We start from the raw sequence: 25,882 nt of genomic DNA, 5'->3' as shown, positions 1-25,882 counted from the left end.
GCGTCTTTAGTCCTATATATAACTTTTTGGCCCTAATTTAAAACAAAACCTCCCCGATTCTCCCTCCCACCCCGACTTCCAAAACCACGTCTTCTCAACTGCCGACTTCCTTCAACATCGATCAAGATCATCGTTCCTCGTCCAACATCATCGACTTTCCACCGTCTATTCGACATCATCGTCTTTCCACCGTCTCTTCGACATATTCCGGTGAGTTTAGGGATTAAGGGTTAGGGTTAGGTTTTGATGTGTATTATGCCGTTTATATTGATTTATATTGATGTATTTAGGGTTTAGGGTTTGGTTCTGGTTTCGTTTATGTGTGTAAATGATTTTAGGGTATATGACGAGTATTGTATCAGTGTTCTTATTCTGCATGCATGCATTTCACGTTTATTCATTCATTTCTCGTTTAAGAAATGACATTTTCGTGTTTGTTATATGCTTGTGAAGAAATGGTATTTTTGTGTTTTCTTTGACTGTGTAGGCTTAGGTTTAACTTTTGCTGCTCTACTGCACCTTAATAGAATACTAATGAGACAGGTTTCGATGTTATATTAAGAAATTTAGAACTGTCCAATGAGAAATATATTTTACTGCACCTTTATTGTATTACTGTCCATTACTGCACCTTAATGTATTAAGAAATTTGCAAGCATTTCTCAATGGTTAATTCGATTTGCTTACTCCCATGTTGTTTCTTGTTTTATAGATGGAGTCCACTATAATACCCTAGTTTGTTGGGAGGGTATCTTGGAAAACCAATATGGGAAATATTGCGGCCAAGTTTGCGAAGATGAATCTAACTAAAAGGGTAGAGGAAACCCAATTCAGATTCTTATTCAAAGGGCACCCGTTACTGCGGTTCTTAGGAACGATTATACACCACATACTCCTCAGGAAGTCCAGCTCAAATTCTATGGAGATGAAGTTCCTTGTGAATGGAGAAGAGCTGTGCTTCGGGATGAGGGAGTTTGCATTGGTTACATGTCTCAATTTTGGAAGATTCCCTGTGGAGCAAACGATTTTCAATCAGGTTGAAGAATCTCCAACTTTGGTTCTTAAATATTTTAAAAGTATTTCACTTATTAGAATAGCAGACCTTCATTCAAAATTCCTGTCCTGCTTTGATAGGGAAGATGCATGGAAATTGGGGCTGGTATACCTTGTTTCCCATTATCTATTTGCCCTTGACCCGAAGAGGATAATAAATATGAAACTCTTCAGCATGGTCGATGACATCGACACCTTCCTCAATTTTCCATGGGGAAAGGTGTCCTTTAGAGCAACCTTGAAGGGTTTGACCAAGGACCTTAATCGCTACAGGAACCTATATTTGCAGAAGAAGAATGTCGCCTCGAGGAAGAAGAACAAAGACAAAGACAAAGATGTCGATGTTTCTTATACCGTATATGGGTTCGCACTAGCCTTACAAGTGTGGACTTATGAGGTGATCCAAACGTTTGACCCCAATCTTGCAATTAAAACGACGCTTCAAACGGAAGAGCCTGTCTGTCCAAGGATAATACAATACAAATCAAAGAGGAAGAGCACCGCCTCTGATCTTCACACTGCCCTGCAAGGCAAGATTGTTAAGAAAATGGAATTGTCTGAAGAAGAGAAGATCTTATATGCTGGGAATGACTTTGAAGATATGGGAGGTAATGTTTATGATGTCTTTTTTGATCTTGACTGCAGAAAGAGGAAATTTGGAGATATTGACGATGGAGTTCATCATAAAAAAACTGTCATGAGGAAGAAAAGACAAATTACTCCAGCCAAAGCCAAACCTTCCACGAGAAGAATAACCCGCAACCCTACCCCCAGCACCAGCACCAGCACCAGCAGCTCTTATTCTGTCGAGAACGCCACGAGTAGAAAAGACGAAGACGAAGAATCCTCTCCCCCGACTCCAACAACAACAACTCCCCATGATAGATGTAGATTGGATGAACTTTCGAAGGAGCTAAATGAATTCAAAACTGAAATGAGAAATGAAATAATTCTCATTAAATGGATGTTAAACCAACTACAACGAGAGTTTGACATATTATCAGCCACACTAGGGGTGAAAAAGAAGGAGAATAATGAAGAAAAGGACAAGGAAGATTTTGAGGTGAACACTGAGGTATGAGTTTAAATGATGATAAATTTCGTGCATTTGGCATATCTTGCATTTGACATTTCTTGCATTTGGTGCATTTCTTGCATTTGGTCTAATTAAAGGATTTTTTGTTTTTTGTAGGATGGGCAGGAAGACAATGTTGTGCTGATTTTGGAGAAAGACAATGTTGGGCTTGTGGAGGAGAATGAAGTTGAGGTATGTATTTCTTGCATTTTGGTGCATTTCTTGCATTTGGTGCATTTCTTGCATTTGGTGCATTTCTCGCAGTTTGCCTATTTCTTGCATTTGGACTAATTGAAGACTTTTCTGTTTTTGTAGGATGGACAGGAAGACATTGTTGGGCTATTGGAGAAAGACAAATTTGGGCTTGGGGAGGACAATGAAAATGAAGATCATGATTTGTTGAACGAACAAAATATTGAGGTATGCATTTCTTGCATTTGGACTAATTGAAGTCTTTTCTATTTTTTGTAGAATGGGACGTTGTTGGAGATAGACAATGTTGGGCCTGTGGAGGAGAAGACAGATGAAGATGGTGAATTGAATATTGAGGTATGCATTTGGTGCATTTCTCGCACTTTGCCTATTTCTTGCATTTGGACTAATTGAAGGCTTTTATGCTTTTTTTAGGATGGGCCATTGTTGGAGATAGAAAATGTTGGGCCTGTGGAGGAGAAGACAGATGAAGATGGTGAATTGAATATCGAGGTATGCATTTCTTGCATTTGGTGCATTTCTCGCACTTTGCCTATTTCTTGCATTTGGACTAATTGAAGGCTTTTCTGTTTTTTGTAGGATGGGCCGTTGTTGGAGATAGACAATGTTGGGCCTGTGGAGGAGAAGACAGTTGAAGATGGTGAATTGAATATTGAGGATGAGCTTTTGTTGGAGATAGACCTTGGGAATGTTGAGGAGGCTGATGTGGTTGATGGGAAATCCGATGGTGGGAATGTTGAGGAAGCTGTGGAGGAGAAGGTGGAAGATAATGAATATGAGGTATGCATTTCTTGCATTTGGTGCATTTCTCGCAGTTTGCCTATTTCTTGCATTTGGACTAATTGAAGACTTTTCTGTTTTTTGTAGGATGGGCTTTTGTTGGAGAAAGACCCTGGGAATGTTAAGGAGGCTGATGTGGTTGATGGGAAATCCGATGGTGGGAATGTTGAGGAAGTTGTGGAGGAGAAGGTGGAAGAGAAGGTGGAAGATAATGAAGATGAGGTATGCATTTCTTGCATTTGGTGCATTTCTCGCAGTTTGCCTATTTCTTGCATTTGGACTAATTGAAGACTTTTCTGTTTTTTGTAGGATGGAATTTTGTTGGAGAAAAACCCTGGGAATGTTGAGGAGGTTGATGGGAAATCCGATGTTGGGAATGTTGAGGAAGCTGTGGAGGAGAAGGTGGAAGAGAAGGAAGATGAGGTATGCATTTCTTGCATTTCTTGCATTTGGCCTATTTCTCGAGTCGCGAAGGGGCCTAATTCAATGATTTCGTTGTGCAGAGGGGTAGGAAGGGGGTGTAGAGGGGTAGGAAAACGGTGCAGAGGGGTAGGAAGGTGGTGCAGAAGAAGGTGGACGATCATTTCGTTGTGCAGAAGAAGGAAGAGAAGAAGGAGGACAAGAAGATAGATGAGGATGTGGTGGTACTGGAAGATGCATCCCACATCCAATTTAAGAGAAAGAGGACGGCGTCGAAAGCTGTACTTAGTCCCTACATCGTCCCTCGTCCAAGAAAGAAGACGATTGTTGTCGATTCTATGTCGAATTGTAATCAGCAACTAAGGATAGAGTTCAGGAAAGAATGTGCGAAAGGGGCTAAATTTGAGAACATCCAACTCTCTGACTGCACTAGAGACCTTAAGTTCTTCACTACAATTCTGAGGTTAAATAGGTGGCTAACTGATGTGGAGATGAATGCCGCAATTTGTCTACTAAGAGCAAGAGCATTCGCCTACCCTAAGGCGTACCCGCCGGATTTCACCATCTTAGATTGCTAGTTTGCCCCTCTAATTACTTCATACTATGATGATTTTGTTGCTGACTCGGTTGATCCAGAAAAACCAGCTGGCCATATTTTCGCTAAAATCATTTACCACTACTACTGGGATAGAGAAGATAAACATATGCCCAGTTGGAGCAGTGTTGATGATATTTACTTCCCCCTCAACCTCAACAACCTACACTGGGTTCTGTGTGTTATTCGATTGCAAGAATGGAGAATTGATGTTTATGATTGCGATCAGACAATTTTCAATGACGACGAATTTGGAAAATCCATGAAAGCCATTTGTGAGATGATGCTGCCCTTCCTTCAAAAAGCAATGTCTGAAGATGAAATGGCCAAGTATCCTAACATGAGAAATGAAACTTTTAGATTTCAGAGAATCCCACATCCTGAAGTACTAAAAGCAGAATGGAGTGGGGACTGTGGCATTTTTGTATTAATGTATTTAGAGTACTTGACTGCTAAACTTGGTCTAGAAAATTGCATATCAAACAATATGCAATTATATAGAGAAAAGTGGGCAGTCAGGTTGTACCACCAGATTTTAGAGCCATGAAGTTGTAAACACTGAATTATTGTGTAACATGTGTAAATACTGAATTATTGTTGTAACATGTTGTGTAAATACTGAATTATTGTTGTAACATGTTGTGTAATACTGAATATTGTTTATCATCATCATTACAGCCATGAATGTTGTAATAGATATCATAAAAATGTGTAGTAATATGCGTATGCGTGAGTTATGACTCACGCGTATTACAATATGCATCTTTTATGACTCACGCATATTCTGATATGACTCACGTGTATTGTAATACCCGTGAGTCATAACTCACGCGTATTACAATATGACTCACGTATATTGTAATACACGCCAGTTATGACTCACGCGTATTACAATATGACTCACGTATATTGTAATACATGTCAGTTATGACTCACGCGTATTACAATATGCGTGAGTTTAGGATTGTGCAATATATATGCGTGAGTCACTGTATGTCATTAGCATGGCCAACCTGGATGTATTATACAATCTGTATACAACTTTCAAATAAAAAACATAGACAATATTCATGTAATTGAAAACCAACAATCTGCATACAACTTTCAACTGAAAAACCATAGACAATATTCATGTAATTGAGAACCAACAATCAATCAGTATACAACTTTCAATTGAAAAACCATAGACAATATTCATGTTTGTGGCGGAGATGATGGCGGCTGAGATGATGATGCTCTTGCAGCTCTTGCAGTAGAGGGTGCAAGCATTACTGATTTGCATGTTACCCTGTTATGACCCTGACCACCACATGAGCTACATCTTCTCGGTACCTTACGAATTTCACCTTAGGATGACCTACGCTTTGTTTGAGGTCGCCCTTTCTTAACCTTAACAAGTGGTTTAAGGCACACTCGTTGCTTGATATGTTCTGGAATATCCTAATACTCTTCATGACAAACTGGATATATTGTTTCCGCATACGCATTGATCCACAATTCACTTGAGTAATACCTGAAAGATAACAATTGAACATGTGAGAAATAAAGTTAGTTAGATAGATTCAATAGCAAATAAAGTAAAGTAAACCCTAAACCTTGAGCAGAACTCATAGGCATCCAATCTATGGGTACGGGAAGTAGTTAGGGCATGAGTGCAAGGCAGACCAGATACATCAAATACCCTACAACTACAACTCATTCCTTTCAAGTCAACTTTATAATCAGATTCACTGTCATGGACATAAAACTCGAATCGGTTAAGTGGATGAACGTTATATAATCTGGCCTTCTCAGCTTGATCACGTAAGAACTTTTCATAATAAGAAGATAAACGTTCATTGTGATTGGACACTTTTTCTCTTCGACTATTAAACCAATCTTGTAATGTGAATCTTAAATAATCAGCTAAGATTGATATGGGATACTTTCTAGCTTCCCTACTTTGACTATTGAAGCTCTCAGTGTAATTGCTTGTCATTTGATTGTATCGTTTACCAGGAAAAAAGGCACGACTCCATCTCTCAAACCCAATATCTGCCAAATACATTGCAATACGAGGGTCCTTAGCATTGATCTTGTCAAAATGCTGATTAAACTTCAAGATTGTGTATGCTTGAGAAGCCAAACCAAACTCGGCGTGGCAGTGATCGGTTTTGAATTTGGCCATAATATTCATCTTGATGTGATATGTGCACGCACCGTGGTCAGCTTCTGGAAAAACAGCACACAAGGCATTGGCGATGCTTGGGTGTCTATCGGATACGAACACGAGATCATCAACCAATCCAATTGCATCTCTAAGTTTTTGCATGAAATAAGTCCAGGAGTTGTTATTCTCTGAATCAACAACGCCGAATGCAACAGGATAGAATTGTTCATTCGCATCTAATGCTATCGCCACCAATAGCTGACCTCCAACCTTGTGCTTAAGAAAACTGGCATCGACGCACAATATTGGACGACAACAGTTTTTGAAACCCCTAATTGAGTAGTCTAAAGACATGAACATATACCTGAAATGACCGTGCTCATCCGTCTGGATGTCTGTTATGGTACCTGGATTGTTCTTCTCCAACATGTACAGGTATGATGGCAATTTACCATAAGAATCTTCTACAGTTCCTCGCACCGCCATTAGGGCCTTTTCTCTAGACCGCCAAGCCTTATTATAAGACAACTTTATTCCATAAGTAGTCTATATGTCTTCCATTATTTTATTGGGCATCTGGTCATGGTGATGGTCCATGTACTTGCTCTTCATGCATTCCCCAAACACCCATGCTGGTGTTTTCCTTTGATTCTCTTGCCTCGTCACAATTGAACACGTATGATCTTTTACGAATTTACGAATCTCAAACATTTCCGAGGAATTTACTTTGACAGCACGCAGTCTCCACTTGCAATTCTTATCCAAACATTTCACAACCCAAAGTTCTTTTTTTGACTTCACCACTTTGAATTCAAAATGATTAGTCATGGCATATTTATATAACCTCAGTTGAAGTTCTTTTTTATTCTCAAACAAAGAACCGACTTCCAATCCGATTCCAGTACTTACTGCCTTATGTATAGGATTTTCACTACTTGGTATGTTACTAGCAACCCATTCACTGCAGCTTGGTTGAGTACGAACAACAACATTGTTTTGTTGTGTACCAGGAACCCAAGCACTGCTTGGATTTGGATTGGTACTAGGAACCCAATCAGAACTACTAGGTTGGGTAATAGGAACCCAATCATCATCAGCTTCATCCCCCACATTCAGACGTAAATGTTCATCTTCAATGTCATTTTCGAAGAAAACCTCACGCTGCTTCGAGAAGACGTTGGAGTCATCAATTTCTGGAACCGCTACACTTTCTTGGATTGGTAGTGACTTCTCTACTAAGGATACACACAATGGAGTGTGGTTGTGGACTGAAACTGCTTCATGTAAAAAGAACTCCACATCCACATCTTTTTTTATATCAGTTATATAAGAAAATTTGACAATCATGCCAGGAGCATTATACTTGGCTTGAAGCAATAAATCATATCTAGATTTGTCAACATCGGTAGCAGAATAAATTAGATCAACTAATTGGGCATAAGTAGAATTTTGGGGAAAAATCATACCGCTGTTTGACTTTGTAGAAAAATGAGTAAGATCATCCATAGTTTTCCACTCTCCATCAAAGTAAAGAAGTACAGGTATTTGAGCTGCAATTGAAAACAATTCAACAACATCACAAGAATTGAAAAAAGTTCAACAACATTACCATAACCGAGGAGAGTTTGCTCGTAGAGTTTCAGGAAATCCAATGCAATAACTTTTTTCATAAGTTTGCTTCAATGAATCTAATGGGATAAGAGCTCCCTATCCAATAGGTCCATTGAAGCAAACTTGTGGTTAATTCTTGGCACATTGTATCTCCACGAAACATACCAGTAAACTCTACCTCAAAGCTTAATTCGCGTGAGTGGGAATCAATAAGCGTGAGTGAAATACGCGTGAATCAGCTACACTATGCCAGCAAATCCTAAACCTTAATACTAGAATAACAACATAGTATTGATTCCCATTCATTCGAATACAACCTAGCTAAACTATAATTTAACTAACCTAGTGTTCATAATCACTAAAAACCATAAAATAAACATACCCATTTTGAGAACGAATAGTAGTGGGTCACGAATTCAAACGGAGAGGTCTCGTGGTGTCGTCGTAGTCGTCAGCTGTTGCTGCTCGTGGTCGAGTTCTTCAGGGGAGTACGGTTTGAGGGTCGAGTCGAAGTGGCGAAAGCGAGAGAAGAGAAAAGGGGAAATGAGTGATTCGTGGTTTTGTTATAAATTAGGGCACAAAAATATTATATACCATGAAAGACGAGAATTGCAATTCACGCAATTTCATCTAAAATGCGTCAATAAACTCACGCATTTTAGATGAAATGCGTGAATGTCATTTCACGTTAATTGAAAGACGAGAAATGTCATTCATGCATTTCATCTAAAATGCGTGAGTTTATTGACGCGTTTTACATGAAACGCGTGAATAACAACATTGTTCCTTGTTTGAGTTATGTTGTAAACCAAGAAAGAGAATATGCGTGATTATACACAATACACAATACACGTGAGTTATGTTGGATTGTTCTTAATAAGCATAAGTTATGATACTACATTTAAGCATTCTACTCAATATACGTGAGTTTGTAGTATGGTGTATCATCAAATCGATTAACTCACCTAAATTATAAGAAAGCCAACAAACCATATTGTTAACAAAAGTAATAAACCATAAATAGAAGAATATTCAGTAATACATTAATGATGATAAACCACCATAAATAGAAGAACAATAAGTATTGTTAACAAAAGTCTAAACAACTCCAAATTAAGTAAGTAAATGCTGCAAATCACAAGCAGCAACAGATTGAAGCAACCTTGTATGAGGAACAACATGTTCATCCAATATTGATGACATAGCAACCGCTGTCTCAAAAAGCCAATTGTCGGGAAAAACATCAAAATCTTTTTCAATTGGTCGATTCCTGCTGTCTATCTCGAAATATACTATTATAGTTTTTTCATCACTTGGCTCAGCAAATGGATAATCTGGATTATCCGATTCTTTAATACTACCACCTCTAGCAACTATTAACTTAATGAGATCCTGTTTGTAAAGTGGGAAGAAATTCCCTACAAATATAAAAATGTAACCGTCGAACAGTTTCGAACGCTGAAAAACAAACAAACAAAATAATTTCAGTTATCAAGCAAAATAATAAAAGTACAGATAGGAGGAATAAGACCAAACTCACATTATTCAACAACCGAAGTCTGCCATTTCTAGGACCATCTTGGGCTCCATGATTATCATGTTTAACCTCATAAGGTTCCTCATCAACATAGTTTTGGGTTTTCAATGATGATTTTATCCCTACATAAAACAATTTTTATTTTAATTTAACAGACATATGTATGAAACAAATCGTGTTAATAGAGACGACTCACAATCAATAGTAAAGACCCATTTCCCATTCATAATTGCCTTCAATACTTTTTGAGTTCGGCTGCATGCACCATTAGGATCAGTGTAAGCAATAACATGGGTTACATCTTCTCTCCACTTAGAAGACACCCTTGCACCAAAAGTGCGAGCAAATTCAACTATCAACAACTGTGTAAAACAATAATATAATGGTTATTACATTCAAAACTAGTTAATATGGACATATTAGAGAGAATAGAACATACATTATCTTCAGGTGATAATTGATTGGGACATAAGGTCATAACAGTGTTTGTTGCCTACATATTATAAAAAAAAAGAGTTTTGTTATTAAATACATAAATATGAACATTTCAATTCAATATAACAACCATTTTATTGAACGAACTAAGGTTTAAGGTTTGTGGTTTCCTAACTATGATTTTATTGTACGTACTATTTTGTTGAACAAACTGAGAAAACCGGTTGTGGTGGCGGTCGTGGCAGCTCCTGATCTAAATACTACAATATCCATCAATATAAACAACAGAATATACATCAATAGCGAACCATACTACAATATCCATGAATATAAATGGCAGAATATACATCGAAACCTAACCCTAAACTTAAATACATCAATATATATAGGAAACAACATAATATACATCAAAACCAAACCTTAAACCCTAAATACACCAATATCCATGAATAATAAATGGCAGAATATACATCGAAACCTAACCCTAAACCTAAATACATCAATATATATAGGAAACGACATAATATACATTAAAACCAAACCTTAAACCCTAAATACACCAATATCCATGAATATAAATGGCAGAATATACATCGAAACCTAACTCTAAACCTAAATACATCAATATATATAGGAAACGGCATAATATACATCAAAACCAAACCTTAAACCCTAAATACACCAATATCCATGAATATAAATGGCAGAATATACATCTAAACCTAACCCTAAACCTAAATACATCAATATATATAGGAAACGGCATAATATACATAAAAACCAAACCCTAAACCTAAATACATCCATATCCATGAATATAAACGGTATAATATAAATCGAAACCTAAACCTAAACTGTAAGCCCTAAACTGACCTGATGATGTTGAAGAATGATGATGTTGGAAGGATCCCGATGATGTTGGAGGAATCCCGTTGATGTTGAGGAACGATGATGTTGAGGAATGATGATCTTGATCGATGTTGAAGGAAGTCGGAATGGAAAGTCGGCAGTCGGGGTGGGAGGGAGAATCAATCGGGGAGGTTTTGTTTTAAATTAGGGCAAAAAGTTATATATAAGACTAAAGACGCGAATTTCCATTCACGCGATTTAATCTAAATCGCGTGATTTCATCAACGCGATTTAGATGAAATGCGTGGATGGGAATTCACGTTAATTGAAAAACGCGAAATGCCATTCACGCGTTTCATCTAAAACGCGTTAATGAAATCACGCGATTTAGATTAAATCGCGTGAATGGCAATTCGCGTCATTGAACGTAAAATCTGGCGCGCGAGGGGTATTTCTGACATTTCGCAGGGCAAAATGACCCTTTTTGCCAACATTAGCAGGCGCGGGCCTTTTTTAGATTTTAGCCTGTTATGGGGGCCATTTCATCAAATTTCCCTTGTGGTCTACATACCTTTAATTCCAAAAAAACATACAAATAGAGATTATAAATTGGACATTTTTAATTAGAGTTGAACTGGTGAATTCTATGAACATTTTTTATTATAGTTGAATTGGTGAATTCTATGAACATTTTTAATTATAGTTGATTTGGTGAGTTCTATGAACTTAGAAAGTTCTAATATTAATCCAATAGGCAAGAAATTAAAAAGAAATGATTCCTTACGAGTTTGTAGATATTCTTAAGATCAAAATTATTAAGACTTTTTTTTTTATTTTAAAAAAATTTAATCAAAATTAATTTTTCAATCAATCACTTCTTAACAATTTGATCACTCATTTATTAACTAAAATACTCTTTATTTTAAATTATTATTTTTTATTTTATTTATATATATTAATACATTTTAAGTCATTTTATTAAAAATAATTATCAGTTTTTCAAAATTATCACTAATCATTATTTTTTTATATTTTTAAATTTAAAAAAAATCTGAATAAAACCTAAGTTTCAAAGCAAACATTTTAGATTATAGTACCAAAAAGACCATCGTGATGTTTTTGCTTATAAATTCAAAATCTGGGGATTTAGAAAATGTAGGAAAAAAATTTCTAAGGTATGGTACAAGTAAGCTATTATAAAATTTTCAACTAAGATTTGAGCTATAAATGACTACTAGTTATTTTATGAATTTATTTTAAAATTCTCTTATACTTTAAAGGTGAATTTATATTGTTTATGTATTAAAATTAAATTGTTAATTTTAATTTGTAAAAATTTATAAAAATAACTCATGGTCAGGGCCTTTGGACAAGCCCTCATACTATGGCAGCCCACTTGTTAAAAATATTGAGGTATTTATTAAAATTTATTATAATTTTAAATGTAAAATGGTATAGCTTAGTTATTCAAAATGCAAGTTTAAATTTTATATGAATCTAGGTTAACAAAAAAAAATATATCTATTTTTTTCCTACTGAGGCAACCCAAACCTCGAAACTGAGCAGAGGCTGGTTATAAAGATTTTGGGTAATCTTTTTTTGTTTAACCTATCACTATATTAACTAGTTTTTATAAAATGAAATTATTCTTATAAATTGTAGATTAATATTTTTTATAATATATATATATATATATATATATATTTAATTTGTACTTTAATCAAATTAAAATAGTTTCTTAAAAAAAAAAAAATATTTGATCAATTTCAGGGATGAAGGAGTTTTCTCGCTTCTCACAGAGTATCTGACCTCGTAAGTATCGATCATTTCTTGCTTCAGCAGCGTCTTCGGAGATTCCAAAGCAAAACCATATAATTATGATTTGGGTATTTTCTATTTCTCAAACACTGCTAATCTTCTCTCTCCCCTTCCTCAAATTCCTCTCTTTTCATCAGCTTCCATGGCCACCTCTTCAGTCCCCGGATCGGCCTTCATTGCCTTCAGATCATCCCAGAATAGGACCTCCGCCACTAGCTTCCGGCAATGCCCTTCAATCTCCACTCGGTTCGGATCCCTAAAGTTTCCTCATTGCCTTGACATCAATTCTCGGTCAAGAAGCTCCTTTACTTCTTCAGGTATAGCTTCTTCGATTTACCTTCCATACATTAGAGTGAGGAAAACCATATACATTATATACATATATATATATATATGCAGGTGTAAAAGCCCAGATTGCGGCTGTTGAGCCGGCGGCAGTTGAAGCAAAAGCTCCAAACTTGGAAGCACCGGTGGTTGTGGTGACCGGAGCATCCAGAGGTATTGGTAAAGCAATTGCTCTGTCTCTAGGAAAAGCCGGTTGTAAGGTCTGTTAAGATATTATATAAATTAATGAAAAATGCACTGTTCTAGTTAATTATATGCTTACAGAATGAATCTTTAACGTTTCAGGTTCTTGTTAATTATGCAAGATCATCTAAAGAAGCTGAAGAAGTTTGCAAAGAGGTGTTTGCCGGAATGATCTAATGTAATTCCCCCCTATTTTGTGACTTTGACCTTCAATTGATTTGAATCATTGGTCTTGCAGATTGAAACATATGGTGGTCAAGCTCTCATCTTTGGAGGTGATGTTTCAAAAGAAGCAGATGTTGATGCCATGATTAAGACTGTTAGTACAAATCCATACCCTTAGATCATCAGTTTTTGTTTTTCCAGTTTGATTTTGTTGAATTGAATGGTTTGACTTTCATCAGGCGGTTGATGCTTGGGGAACAATTGATGTATTGATAAACAATGCAGGTTGGTTTGAGTTAATTTTGTTCTATGTTTCTATTATAAAGAAATCATTATATTACATGTGAATGATCAGGAATAACTAGAGACGGGTTATTGATGAGAATGAAGATGGCACAATGGCAGGATGTTATCAATCTGAATCTTACTGGCGTATACTTATGCACACAGGTGATTGATTGATTGATTATAAAATGTGAAATGCAAATTTGAAAGAAGATTGTTGTAATAATTGGAGTCTTTTCTCTCAGGCTGCTGCCAAGATCATGATGAAGAAGAAGAAGGTAATTCTGTTTTGGACAATAATGGGAAGTAATATGATCAAAAATAAATTTGACATGATTTAGTGGTTTGTTTGGTTCAGGGAAGGATCATTAACATAGCATCAGTTGTGGGTTTGGTTGGGAATGTAGGACAAGCCAATTACAGTGCTGCCAAAGCTGGTGTAATTGGTCTAACCAAAACTGTCGCAAAGGAATATGGAACTAGAGGCATAAACGTCAGTCAGTTTCTCTATTTTTGTTTCTGTTCATGTGAAAATTTTACTATTCGAAAACCCGGTGATGACTTTTTTCTTTATGAGACAGGTTAATGCAGTAGCTCCCGGTTTCATAGCTTCCGATATGACTGCCAAGCTTGGTGATGACATTGAGAAGAAAATATTGCAAACCATCCCATTAGGTAATGAAAAGAAACTAGAATTTCTTAAAAATTTTGTCACAATGACATTGAAAAATCGTAAAAAAGGAAAATTGAAAGTGATTTTCTTCCGCTTGGTATAAAAAGTGTGATCGAGGCAAATTTGACTAGTGTGGATTGTGATCAAGAAAATTTCATTAGAGGTTTATGATAAGTGAAAATTTTATTGGTTTTTTTTTTATCAAGTTTACAAAAGCAGTACATGGAGCTATCAAAGTGGATTTGATTTGATTCACATAGATGTTATCGGGTTTTACAGGAAGGTATGGTCAGCCTGAGGAGGTCGCTGGTCTGGTGGAATTCTTGGCACTCAATCCTGCAGGAAGTTACATCACCGGACAGGTGCTCACTATCGATGGAGGAATGGTGATGTAGACTGTTTCTTCTTATTGATCTTCTTGTAGTTGAATGAACTAAAGAAAGGGATAATTTTCTGCTAATAATGGTATGTGTAAGGTAAAATTTGAAGAAGTTCATTATGTCTCTTGATTAACATTACCATAAAAACTGTAGAATTTTGAAGATAACTGAGATTTCATATATTTTGTGATGTTTAATTGTTAAATTAGCCTTTTGTTGGAAGATAAACAACCCAATTGAGCCTTTTTTTTTCTAATTTTTTAAAACTATTTAAAGAACCCTAAAGAAACCTGCCTTTTGGTAGAGACCTAGAACTATGATAATACCATATAGAATAAATGCAAGTATAACTTCATAAGCATATAAATCAGTAGGAAGACAAAACATCCTCAACCATCTAGGTTAAATGATAAAAATGTGCTTTGAAAAACATGTGAAAGTTTGTTATTAAAAAAAGAATAAAAGAAAACAATGAGCAAAATGAGACTACCTAGAGTGTTAATTAAAACAAATTAAGATCATGAAAATAGCCTGTAGTTCTTGGCTGAAAGGATGATGTTCCTCAAGCCACCAATAGGAGCCACTATGTTTAAGAGCACCCCAATGACAATGCAAACCTGTCCAAAGAAAATTACCCATAATGTAATTTGTTTATTGACTGGATGGATTAACCACCTTCTAAATTTTTAACCATAGTAACTTACCCAGTTAGTCCACCAGGAAAGTCCAAATCTTTTGGGTTTCTTGACTATTAACCAGATTATGCATGGAAGCTGCATAACCACCAAATAAGAGACAAGAAAACAAAACAATCATTTTCAGATCGGAGAATGATTATGAATCAAGTTCGATTTGATCGATCGTTTACTCACATAGTATGAGGTTGGGGCCAAAGCAAATCCGCCAAAGAATCCAAGCAGTCCACCAAAGAAAGGTAGAACTATAGCAATCATCATTGTTATTGCTGCATTATAAACAAAACAAAACTGATCTTAAGTCAAACCAAATCCCACTTGAATCTCAATTCTCAAATGATATAGTTAGACACAAAAATAATTGTTCAGTTTCAGATATGAAAGGAAAATGGTATTTTTTGAACGTTGCTTACCAACGTAGGTTGTGCGGACAGAATACCGAAGGAAACCAGAAGGTTTCAACTTTATTTTCTTCACCATGAATGTCTCTATCATGTCGAATACCGGCATTGCGAATACCTGTCACTCAAAGCTCAAATAATAACTTCACCTTTTGGGGAATTTTCGATTGAAGATTAATGACTTTGTTTCATATCATCTTTCTTTTTGTTTATTAGTCTTTTGTATTCACATTTCAATTAATTAATTAAATACATAGGGCTGGACCATAGGTGAAATTAATTAATAGTTACACAAGATCATTTCCAAAAAAATTGAAACAAATGATTAAATAACCCCAATCAAACAAGCATTTAATAGACTTTCCCCACTTAAATCATGACATTCTTAATTATAACCAAATATGAAAATTTTGATATCTTAATTTTTCATTTTTTTACCTGATATGCGCCCATCACGTGGATAATGACAAAAATGTTGGCCGAAGCTATGATCCAAGAAGGTTTCTCGAGGGAGAGAAGGATATTGTCTTCGACATTGTTACCAAAAACATAGTACCCGATAATGGCAACAGGGAAGTAACAAAGGGCCACAATAATGTAAGCCACCACAACTCCCTTCCACATGGGACCTTTGGAAGGTTTTTCAGGCGTGGAAGGGATAGTGGCTTGGATCTCTAGAACAACATTGTGTGCAGCGTAAGAAAACGCAACATCACCAAGCGCGTTAAAGAAATTGAACACATTGTCGGTTGTTGTCTTCGACTTAAGGCAGTATTCAACCGGACCAACAGCGTTTTGAATCCCCATCCTCAATGATACAGCCCATGCTATCGTGGAGTACCTGCATGCAAGTATTGAGACACATTAATATTTTTTTTTTTTTTTTTGAAGGAAACTTATTTTTGCTTTGCTTTCTTAAATTGAATCAAAATATAGATAATGGTTAGTTAAAAATTATTCAAATTATTTTTGTTATTTTAATGATAAATTTGTTAATAATGTATTGAATTTGAAATGCCCTTTAAAAAGAAAAATATGTCTAAAGTATTAATTATGAGATGCAAATACTAGATAAAAATAATGATAATAAATAATTTTAATTATTTAAAAAAATAAAAAATCAATCTAATAATTAAAATATCAAACTAATCAGATTTTATCTTTATATAATTTAAATATTAAATACAAAATAATATTTAGTCAAATAATTTAAATAATTTATTATAGTTACCTAACTAGAAAAAGATTCAAAAATTAGAATTGGATAAACTTAAAAATAATGATGTGAGGACTAAAATAATAACAAAAAATTATTGATAAAAAGTTTTATCATTTTTTCTTAAAATTAGATAATAAAATAGTGAAATAAATTAAAAAATTATGTCACATTTTTACAGAGCTAAAGTCCACTTAAACCTTAATATCATATTGTACTCACAATTAATAATAAAACTTCAATTCTATAAATATATATATATATATATATATATATATATATATATATATATATATATATATATATATATATAATGATAATAATAATAATAATATTAAATCATTTAATTCAAATAATTCATTATTTTTTATTAAACAAGATTATCTCCATAGAATCAGATGATATGAAAACAATAAAATAAAACCCTAAATATTGAATTGATTAAAATGAAAACTTACGTGAGTGACATGACGGCGGCCAGTAAAGATACTGAGGAGATTGAATTAAAATTGGGTAAATGTGCTAAAAAGAATTGAACAGAAGCAAATATCATTATCCAATAAGTGAGTCTAATCGGTTGACAGTCATCACACAATATCTCATGGACCTTCATCAATGATCTTCCTCCAGTTACCATATAAACTATACACAAACTTACTTCAACCATTAATTGTTGAGGGACCACAATATATAGACCTAGTTTCTCCCCAAATGCGTATTGACCCAGTTCATGATATCGATCGAACCGTTTTCCAGGAACCATTTCATGCATCTGCACCATTTGCCATAATGTGTATAGTGTAATTACCCATGATAAGATCAATACAACTATCCCTGGTCCCCTGATAAAAAAAAAGATAAAAGATTTACATAAAAAGAATCAATGGGGGCAAAAAGAAAAAAATATAATACCAGCCCATATGTGACATTGCGTAGGGGAGGCTGAGGACGCCGGCGCCCACCATGGCGGTTACATTGTGGAAGGCGGAATAGTACCACTTTGCATTCCTAGAAGAGGTTATGGGAAGCCATTCTTCGATTGAGTTCTTCTTTGTAGAACCTTCCTTAGTCATCTTTAATCTTGAATCTGATTTTTAATTAGATGAATGTAGATATGATAAAGTTGATGAAATATATATAGAGAGAAAAGATATAGTATTCAAATTCAAATTATATATTTAAATTGCCTAGAAACATTCACTTTTGTTAATTTAGTGAATTTATAATTATTTCCTTAATATTCGCTATTTACTTTATAAACTATTTTTCAGAACTGAATTATTAAAATGTAGAGATATATAAGTTATACATATTTTAAAATTATTTATTAACCAATTAGTAATTCTATGTGATTTTTTTTATATGGAATTAATTCTCATTTAAATTAATTAAAAATTACATATACAAAATTAATAAGTAATACAAAATAACATTTACAAAATTTAAATAAAGATAATCTAGATATCAAATCATATAAACAATTTACAAAATAAAATTTATAATAGAAATATCAAAAGATTATGCAATTCATTGAGAATCTCATAAATAAACTCATTTGAGTTTTTAAATTATAACGGTTGAAATAGAGTAAATCAGCCAAATCAATAAAACGGAAAACTACGAAATATTCTTAGATCATTAGTCAAGTGTTGTAAACAATGTGATTTTTTTAAGAGGGTGTGTTTTTTTTTACTACTGACATGGGAACAGACAAAGACCAAAAAAAAATTGAGACGAAAAATCAATCTGATTAAACAGTAGTTGAACGGAGACACCTTCTATGCTTACCAAAAAAACTATTTAAGAAGGAAAAAACTTATAATAAAATTTAATTTTTTAGATAAAGAAATTAGAAAAATTAAAATTTCCTCTCCTTCAATATTTTTATCAATTTATATTGAGTTATTTAATTACATATTGAACTTTAAATATCCTTCAAATTTTTACAAAAATCTTTAATACTTTACAATACATTTAGAAAAGAAGATTTTGTAACAAAAAAAATTCAATATTTTTAGAATAAGAGTTATTTTGAGAATACAAGTTGATAAAAAGGGTTGATATAAGTGTTAAATTGCCATAACTTTTTTATATATATATAAAGGTAAGATGACTTCGTCCTTATCTTTAGAGCGAAGAATATTATGCGTCCCCCGGTTTGATTTATATTTATTTAGTAGTCATATTTTATAAAATAATATTAAATTATTTTTTATAATAATATAAATTTTCAAGTACAAATATTTTTTATAAATTTAATATAAAAATAAATTGTATGTGCTGAGGGTGAATGTGATTAAAGTTTGGCTCAGTTCCTCTTATTTATCGATTCCGTTACACCACTACCTCACAAAGGCGGCAACCCTTTCTTTAGTCTCCAAACACCAGCTTAACATATTTCTCTCACCAAGAGAGTAGTATCTATTTATATTATTAGGTCAAGTCCAATAAGCGGGTTACTAGAGATTGGGCCAACCAATACCCAACAATCTCCACTTTTTGCCCAAAACAGTACAAAACACAATTACGGAATCACAAGACACATCATCGTCAATTTATTACCACCGAGGCAACAAAGAGAATACCCAAGATAAACTCGTGTCACAAAGATCAGGGGTAAGAGCACAAAACATGCAAAAATCACAAAGATCAAACGCAAGAGCACAAAGCATGCGGAAATCACAAAGATCAAACACAAGAGCACAAGCATACGAAAATCACAAAGATCAAACGCAAGAGCACAAAGAATGGGAAAATCACAAAGATCTAACGCAAAAGCACAAAGCATGGGAAAATCACATAGATTGAAGGTAAAATCACAAAGCATGTCATGTCCACAAAGGACGAACCTCAGAGAGTTTTCCCTAAGTCAAAATTTAAAATCTGTTGACATGAAATAAATTTTTCAGCAGGTAAACACTTAGTACCCATATCAGCATGATTAAATTCTGAAGGAATTTTTTCTAACTTAACAATGCCCTTTTCAACAATATTTCGAATATAATGAAACCTAACATCAATGTGTTTAGTTCTATCATGAAAAACAATATTTTTACACAGTTGAATAGCAAATTGACTATCAGAAAACACAACCACATTTTTGTCAAGAAAACCAATTTTAGACAAAACAACCCTAAGCCAAATTGTTTCCTTAAAAACTTCAGTGACAGCTACATACTCAGATTCTGTAGTAGATAAAACAATAATGGGTTGAAGTTGAGACTTCCAACTTATGCAAGAGCCACACAAAGTAAACACATAGGAAGTAGTAGACTTTCTATTATCCCTATCATTAACATAATTGGAATCTACATAACTAACCAACTTTGTACCTACAGAACACTTAGAGAAAGTCAAGCCAACATCAATAGTGGTTTTTAGATATCTCAAAAGTCATTTCAAATCATTCCAATGAGACATACCAAGGTTAGACATAAATCTACTCAAGCAACTAACTGTATATGCAATATCAGGCCTAATACTAATCATGAGATACATAATATATCCTATAACATTGGAATAAGGCACATTCTTCATTTCGGTTATTTCAGTTTCAGTCTTAGGAGACTGATCCTTACTTAACACAAAGTGGGAAGCAAGAGGCACATTCACAGATTTAGCATCAGACATAGAAAATTTACTCAAAATTTTAGCAACATATGCACTTTGATTCAACACAAGAGAAAATTTTATTATATCTCTAATGATATTCATGCCCAAAATCTTCTTAGCATCACCTAAGTCTTTCATGTCTAAATTTTCACAAAACGATTTTTGCACATGCATAACAGACTTCAGACGTGGGCTAACAATCAACATGTCATCCACATACAATAAAAGAAATACAGGCATATAATATATATTCTTGAAGTAAAGACAATTATCAGAAGAATTTCTTTTAAACATCAAAGATTGCATGCACTTATCGAACTTGATATTTCACTGTCTAGGAGATTGTTTTACACCATATAAGGTTTTTTTAACAAACAAACATGATCAAACAACTTGGGGTCAACAAACCCCTCAAGTTGATGCATATAAATATTCTTATCAAGTTCACCATGTAAGAAAGCAGTAGTAACATCCATTTGCTTCAATTCCTAATCAAAGTGAGCAACTAAAACAATCATAATTCTAACAATAGTGAATTTGACAACAGGAGCGAAAATTTCAGCGCGCATAATCTATTCCCTCCTTTTGAGTAAATCCCTTGGCTACTAACCTAGCCTTGAATCTAACTTTTTCAGACTCTTGCTTCACCTTATACAACCACTTACAATCCACTAAGGAGCAATTATGAGGTTTAGAAACAAGTTTTCAAGTATCATTTATTCTCAGGGAATTCATCTCATTATTCATAGCAACAATTCATTCAGTAGAAAACTTAGACCTCAAAGCTTCTTTGTAAGAGCTAGGCTCATTACAGTCTAGGGATTCAAACATGTTAAAAGCAAATTCAGACATATTACAATTATTCAAATTATCATCCCTAAATTTAGCAGGCATTCTAACAGTTCTTCTACTTCTATCCCTAGCAAGTTGATAGTCATTTAATAATCAGATAAATCATGTAAATCAGACAACACATTTGAATCATTCAAATCATCAAGAAAATCATGTGAATCAGACAAAACATTTGAATCATGCAAATCATCAATATCATGCACATTATCATGCTCCACCTCATTGAGAACATTCACATCATGTTCAACAGGTTGATCAAAAACTACAGGTACATGCTCAACCTTATTAGGTGCATCATTAACAGGAGTGGGGGACATAGCGAAGCAAAGAAAATCATTCTCATTAAAGACAACATCTCTACTTATCACAATCCTAAGCCCATGTTCACTCCTATCCCAACGTCTATAACCTTTTACCCCTTCAGGGTAGCCTATGAACACACATTTCTTGGACCTAAGCTCCAACTTTTCAACCTTCTGATGCACATAGCCAACACAACCAAAACTTTTAAGTTGCTCAAATCAAGAGTTTACCTGAAAACACAGATTCAGGACATTTCCCTCCTAAGGGAACACTAGGAGACCTATTTATTAAATAAGCAACAGTATGCAAAGTATCCCCCCAAAACTTCTTAGACAAACCAGATGATGCTAACATAGCTCTCACCCTCTCTAGAAGTGTCCTATTCATCCTCTTAGCAACACCATTCTTTTGTGGTGTGTACGACACAGATCTATGTCTTTTAATACCCCATGTAACACATAAATCATTCATATGTTTATTACAGAACTCAAGACCATTATTTGTTCTAAGATTTTTGATTCTCTTACCGGTTTGATTCTCAATCAAAAATTTCCACTCCTTAAACTTTTCAAACACATCAGATTTATGTTTTAATAGTAACACCAAAACTTTCCTATAATAACCATCAATGATGGACATGAAATATTGGTTCCCCTCATTTGTAGAAACACTAGAGGGACCCCACACATCAGCATGCAAATATTCAAGGATATCAGTACACTTAGACACGTTTGGGTATGAGGTGATGGAAAAACTCACCTTATGTTGTTTTCCTAGCATACATGATTTACAGAAGGGGATGAGGGACAATTTATCACTGCCAAAGTGACCACCTTTATGCAAAATTTCTAGACCTTTGTTACTCATGTGACCTAATCTATTATGCTAAAAAATAGATTTATCACCAATCACAGAGTTCACAGAGTCATAAACAGTCTCAGCATGACACACATACAAATTGTTCATCTTTTTAGCAGTAAAGATAACAAGAGACCCACGCAAAATTTCATAACACCTTTCCCCCACTTTCTCTCCAAACCATCATTCTCAAGAGATGCACAAGACAACAAATTATAACACAAATCAGAAACATGCCTCACATTCTTCAAAGTAAACACAGGACAACAAGAAAACCTTAGGCATACATCACCTATTACTAACACATTGTAATTTTTCGAATTTGCCATAGACACAAAACGATGTTCAATATCTTTAAAGTTCGAAAACAAATCTTTAAATGGAGTCACATAGAAAGTAAAACCAGAGTCAACTAGCCAATCAGATTTGCACAAAAAATTAGATAACACAGAGTTCAAGCAAGCATAATCACATAGATTATTAATCATAAAAATATCACCCATATTGCCCTCACAAACAGCCACATTAGCATTTTCAACATGTTGATTTCTCTTAGACTTAAGACAGTCCTTGATAAAATGATCAGACTCATAACAATTATAACATTTTCTAGCACTAAACCTAGACTTAGATCTGTTTTTACTAAAAGGATGAGATTTCTTACTAGAACTCTCATTACTGACATTCTTTTGGGCACTCGACCTACCCTGAGATCTACCCCTCACATGCATGACTTTCCCACCAGACTGTTTACCCCTCTCAAAATGTCTCAAATCTAACTTCTTACTCTTAAGATCATTGACAACAATATCAAGAGTGACACTGTCTCTACCATACTTAATGGCAGACTTCACGTCATTAAAAGAATCAGGAATAGCATTCAACAAGACAATGGGGACTTACTCATTAATGTTCTTATCACCACACAACTTAATATCAGAAATAAGTTTAGTAAAAATATCTAGATTATCTTCAATGTCCTTGGACATATCCAATCTAAATTTAAAAAACTTTTCAAGTAAAAACATTTTATTAGGCAGAGAAGTTTCAGTATAAAATTCAGACAATTTATTCCACAAGGTTTTTGCACACTCTAAATTATCAATTTTTCTCATCGCAGAATCAGATAAGTTCAAGTACATAGAGGCACAAGCATTTTCATTCATTTCACTATTTTTCTCAACGCTATCAGAGACATCATAAACATGACTAACCACTTTAAAACATTTTTTCTAAATCAAAACACATTTCATTTTTTTGTTTTCAAATGCTAAAATTAGTTTTTCCATCAAAAGGAACCATATCATATTGATTAACAACAAACATGTTATACTATATAATAGTAGTTGAATACGACACTCAAAAATCCTAGAAAGAGATAAAAAAAAAGCTTTGGAGATTTTTAAGGAAACGTGATCGGCACAAGCGGCACATCACGGCACAATCGGCACGGCAGCACGATAGGCACATACGACACGATCGTCATAGGTGATATGATATTGTCTTGAGTCAGAAATTATCAAATCGGCACTGAAATCACCATTTATCAAAGGAAGCACGATCTGGCACCGGCGGCACGATTGGCATATACGGCACAGTCCGATCTTCACGAACGACACGATATTGTCTTACGTCATAAGTGAGTCATTAAGTTTCTCTAGTCTAGAGTTTCTTGTGCATTTGTAAACATCGCAGAAATTTGCCCTCGATTGCGGTTTATCTGTGATCATTTCTAAGGTTTCCTGCAATTACTCTGTTCTTATTCTCTGTTTCTACCATCACGGGGAAGAGAAAGAACAAAAGTAATAAATCTAAAAAAGATAGGGATTTTGTGCTGGAAGGAATCAAGCAGTCGTCAAAGAAATTGAAAGAATTGCTGAAGAAGTTATCAAAGAACAACAGGATACCAACACAAGTAAACAATCTACTCCAACTGCTACTGGAAAAATTCTTGTTGAAAATGATGCAGAAAAATAGGGGGATAATGAAGGAGCTTGGAAGATACGCTATAATGAAAAAGCTAATCTGTTTAGGCTCAAAAATCAGATTACAAAGCTCCTTATGCATGCCAAAAGGGGAGAAATTGTCATCAATAAGAAGAAAGCACAGAAGATTACATTTCAACTCAACATCCACTATCTTTAAGTCTGGAATTTGTTGAAAAAAGAAGAATATGAAGAAATTGTTCAATGGTCAGTTGCTACAATGAAGGAACTGATGAAGGCTCCCAAATCTAAGTCATATACTATCAGGAGCAACTCGACATGGAAAACTAATGAAGTCTAGAAGAACAACAATGCAAAAAAGTCAGAAGATCATGCCTATAAAGGGAATATCTACTTTGGCAATACAAAAATAAAAGTGGAGGTATTGAATTCTCAATTTGAATTTAAATTGTCTACTGAAGTAGAGGAAAACTGTATAAAGTAATAGGAAAATGTACTTGTGGGAAACTACATAGGAAAAAACAGAGTATCCTTCCCAATTACTAAAGATGCACTGTTGAAGCAATGGGAAGGAAAAGGGCTGGAGAAGATTTCAGCAAATGTCTATGATTTATATTTCCTTAAATTAAAGAAAGAATCTAATCTGGATTAAATTCTAGAAAATGGGCATACATATATAGGATCCAACTGTATGAAATTGGAAAAATGGTCTGAAGACTTGAACCTATTGAGTAAGCCAAAAGAAACTGCACAGATATGGTTCAAGCTCTGTAATATACTTGTACATATGTACAATTCTGAAGCACTTAGTCATTTTGCAGTTTTATTAGGTAGACCATTATACATGGATCCAATTACTGAATGAGGAGAGCACATATCATTTGCTAGAATTAGCATTGAGGTGCGTCCTAGAAGCACACTACCGAAAAGTATGACCGTAGTAGACAGAAAAGGAAACCTAATGTCATGGAAATCACTTATGAGTGGAGGCCAGACAGATGCTCTTTCTGTAATACCTTCCAACATGCAAGCCCAAAATGTGATTTGGCTAAGGAAGAAGATAAGAAAATTCATAAAGGCTAGAAAGTAAAGATGCATGTAAATGAAACAGAGGTGTCTATTTTCAAAGAGAAAAATATGGTTAAAGAACAGGAAACAGAAGATAAAGAAAACTCTATACAAGAAAAAAGCAGTACGAAGAAGGAGGTGAAACCTCAACCTAATCATGTTGAAGAGGTAGTTGAGGATTCTCAATCAAATCAAGTTAAAGTGATTGTTGATGAAAATAGAGAGGAAGATACTCAGGTTAATCAAGAGGAAGAAGAGAATTCTAAGGTGATATAGATGAATCCAAAATTGTTGAGAATTCTAAAGCTGAAGTTGAAGGAAATAAAGACAATGATCTCGAAATTCAAGTTGATAACAACAAGGTG

At 34.5% G+C, this 25,882-nt stretch overlaps 2 protein-coding genes across 2 annotated transcripts; one reads left to right on the top strand and one right to left on the bottom strand.

The window, feature by feature from the left end:
- Positions 1–12,544: 12,544 nt before the first annotated feature.
- LOC124920627 (3-oxoacyl-[acyl-carrier-protein] reductase 4-like) lies at positions 12,545–14,754 on the top strand. Its single transcript, XM_047461155.1, has 10 exons — positions 12,545–12,852; positions 12,935–13,080; positions 13,166–13,219; positions 13,302–13,382; positions 13,468–13,513; positions 13,584–13,678; positions 13,759–13,791; positions 13,872–14,006; positions 14,095–14,188; positions 14,466–14,754. Exons 1-10 carry the CDS (start codon positions 12,678–12,680, stop codon positions 14,579–14,581), a joined length of 975 nt encoding a protein of 324 aa, XP_047317111.1. The 5' UTR covers positions 12,545–12,677; the 3' UTR covers positions 14,582–14,754.
- A 314-nt stretch (positions 14,755–15,068) lies between these two features.
- On the bottom strand, positions 15,069–17,858 carry LOC124921639 (lysine histidine transporter 1-like). The gene is made up of 7 exons (XM_047462316.1): positions 17,791–17,858; positions 17,337–17,720; positions 16,101–16,503; positions 15,675–15,780; positions 15,439–15,530; positions 15,271–15,339; positions 15,069–15,183 (listed from the first exon to the last, which is right to left on the bottom strand). The coding sequence occupies exons 1-7, from the start codon at positions 17,841–17,843 to the stop codon at positions 15,085–15,087; spliced, it is 1,206 nt and encodes a 401-aa protein (XP_047318272.1). The 5' UTR covers positions 17,844–17,858; the 3' UTR covers positions 15,069–15,084.
- Between the last annotated feature and the right edge of the window lie 8,024 nt (positions 17,859–25,882).

This window comes from Impatiens glandulifera, chromosome 1, assembly GCF_907164915.1.
Source record: "Impatiens glandulifera chromosome 1, dImpGla2.1, whole genome shotgun sequence".
Taxonomy (NCBI): Eukaryota; Viridiplantae; Streptophyta; class Magnoliopsida; order Ericales; family Balsaminaceae; genus Impatiens; species Impatiens glandulifera.
Note: the sequence above shows the minus strand (reverse complement) of the source record. Positions and strands in the feature narration are given on the sequence as shown.

Excerpts from the sequence above, each read along its gene's own strand:
- LOC124920627 (XM_047461155.1), top strand. The coding sequence starts at position 12,678 with ATGGCCACCTCTTCAGTCCCCGGATCGGCCTTCATTGCCTTCAGATCA. Across the intron at positions 12,853-12,934 it reads AAGCTCCTTTACTTCTTCAG|GTGTAAAAGCCCAGATTGCG; the intron begins GTATAGCTTCTT and ends ATATATATGCAG. Across the intron at positions 13,081-13,165 it reads TAGGAAAAGCCGGTTGTAAG|GTTCTTGTTAATTATGCAAG; the intron begins GTCTGTTAAGAT and ends TTAACGTTTCAG.
- LOC124921639 (XM_047462316.1), bottom strand. The coding sequence starts at position 17,843 with ATGGTGGGCGCCGGCGTCCTCAGCCTCCCCTACGCAATGTCACATATG. Across the intron at positions 17,721-17,790 it reads GCAATGTCACATATGGGCTG|GGGACCAGGGATAGTTGTAT; the intron begins GTATTATATTTT and ends TTTTTTTATCAG. Across the intron at positions 15,340-15,438 it reads TGGCCCCAACCTCATACTAT|CTTCCATGCATAATCTGGTT; the intron begins GTGAGTAAACGA and ends GTGGTTATGCAG.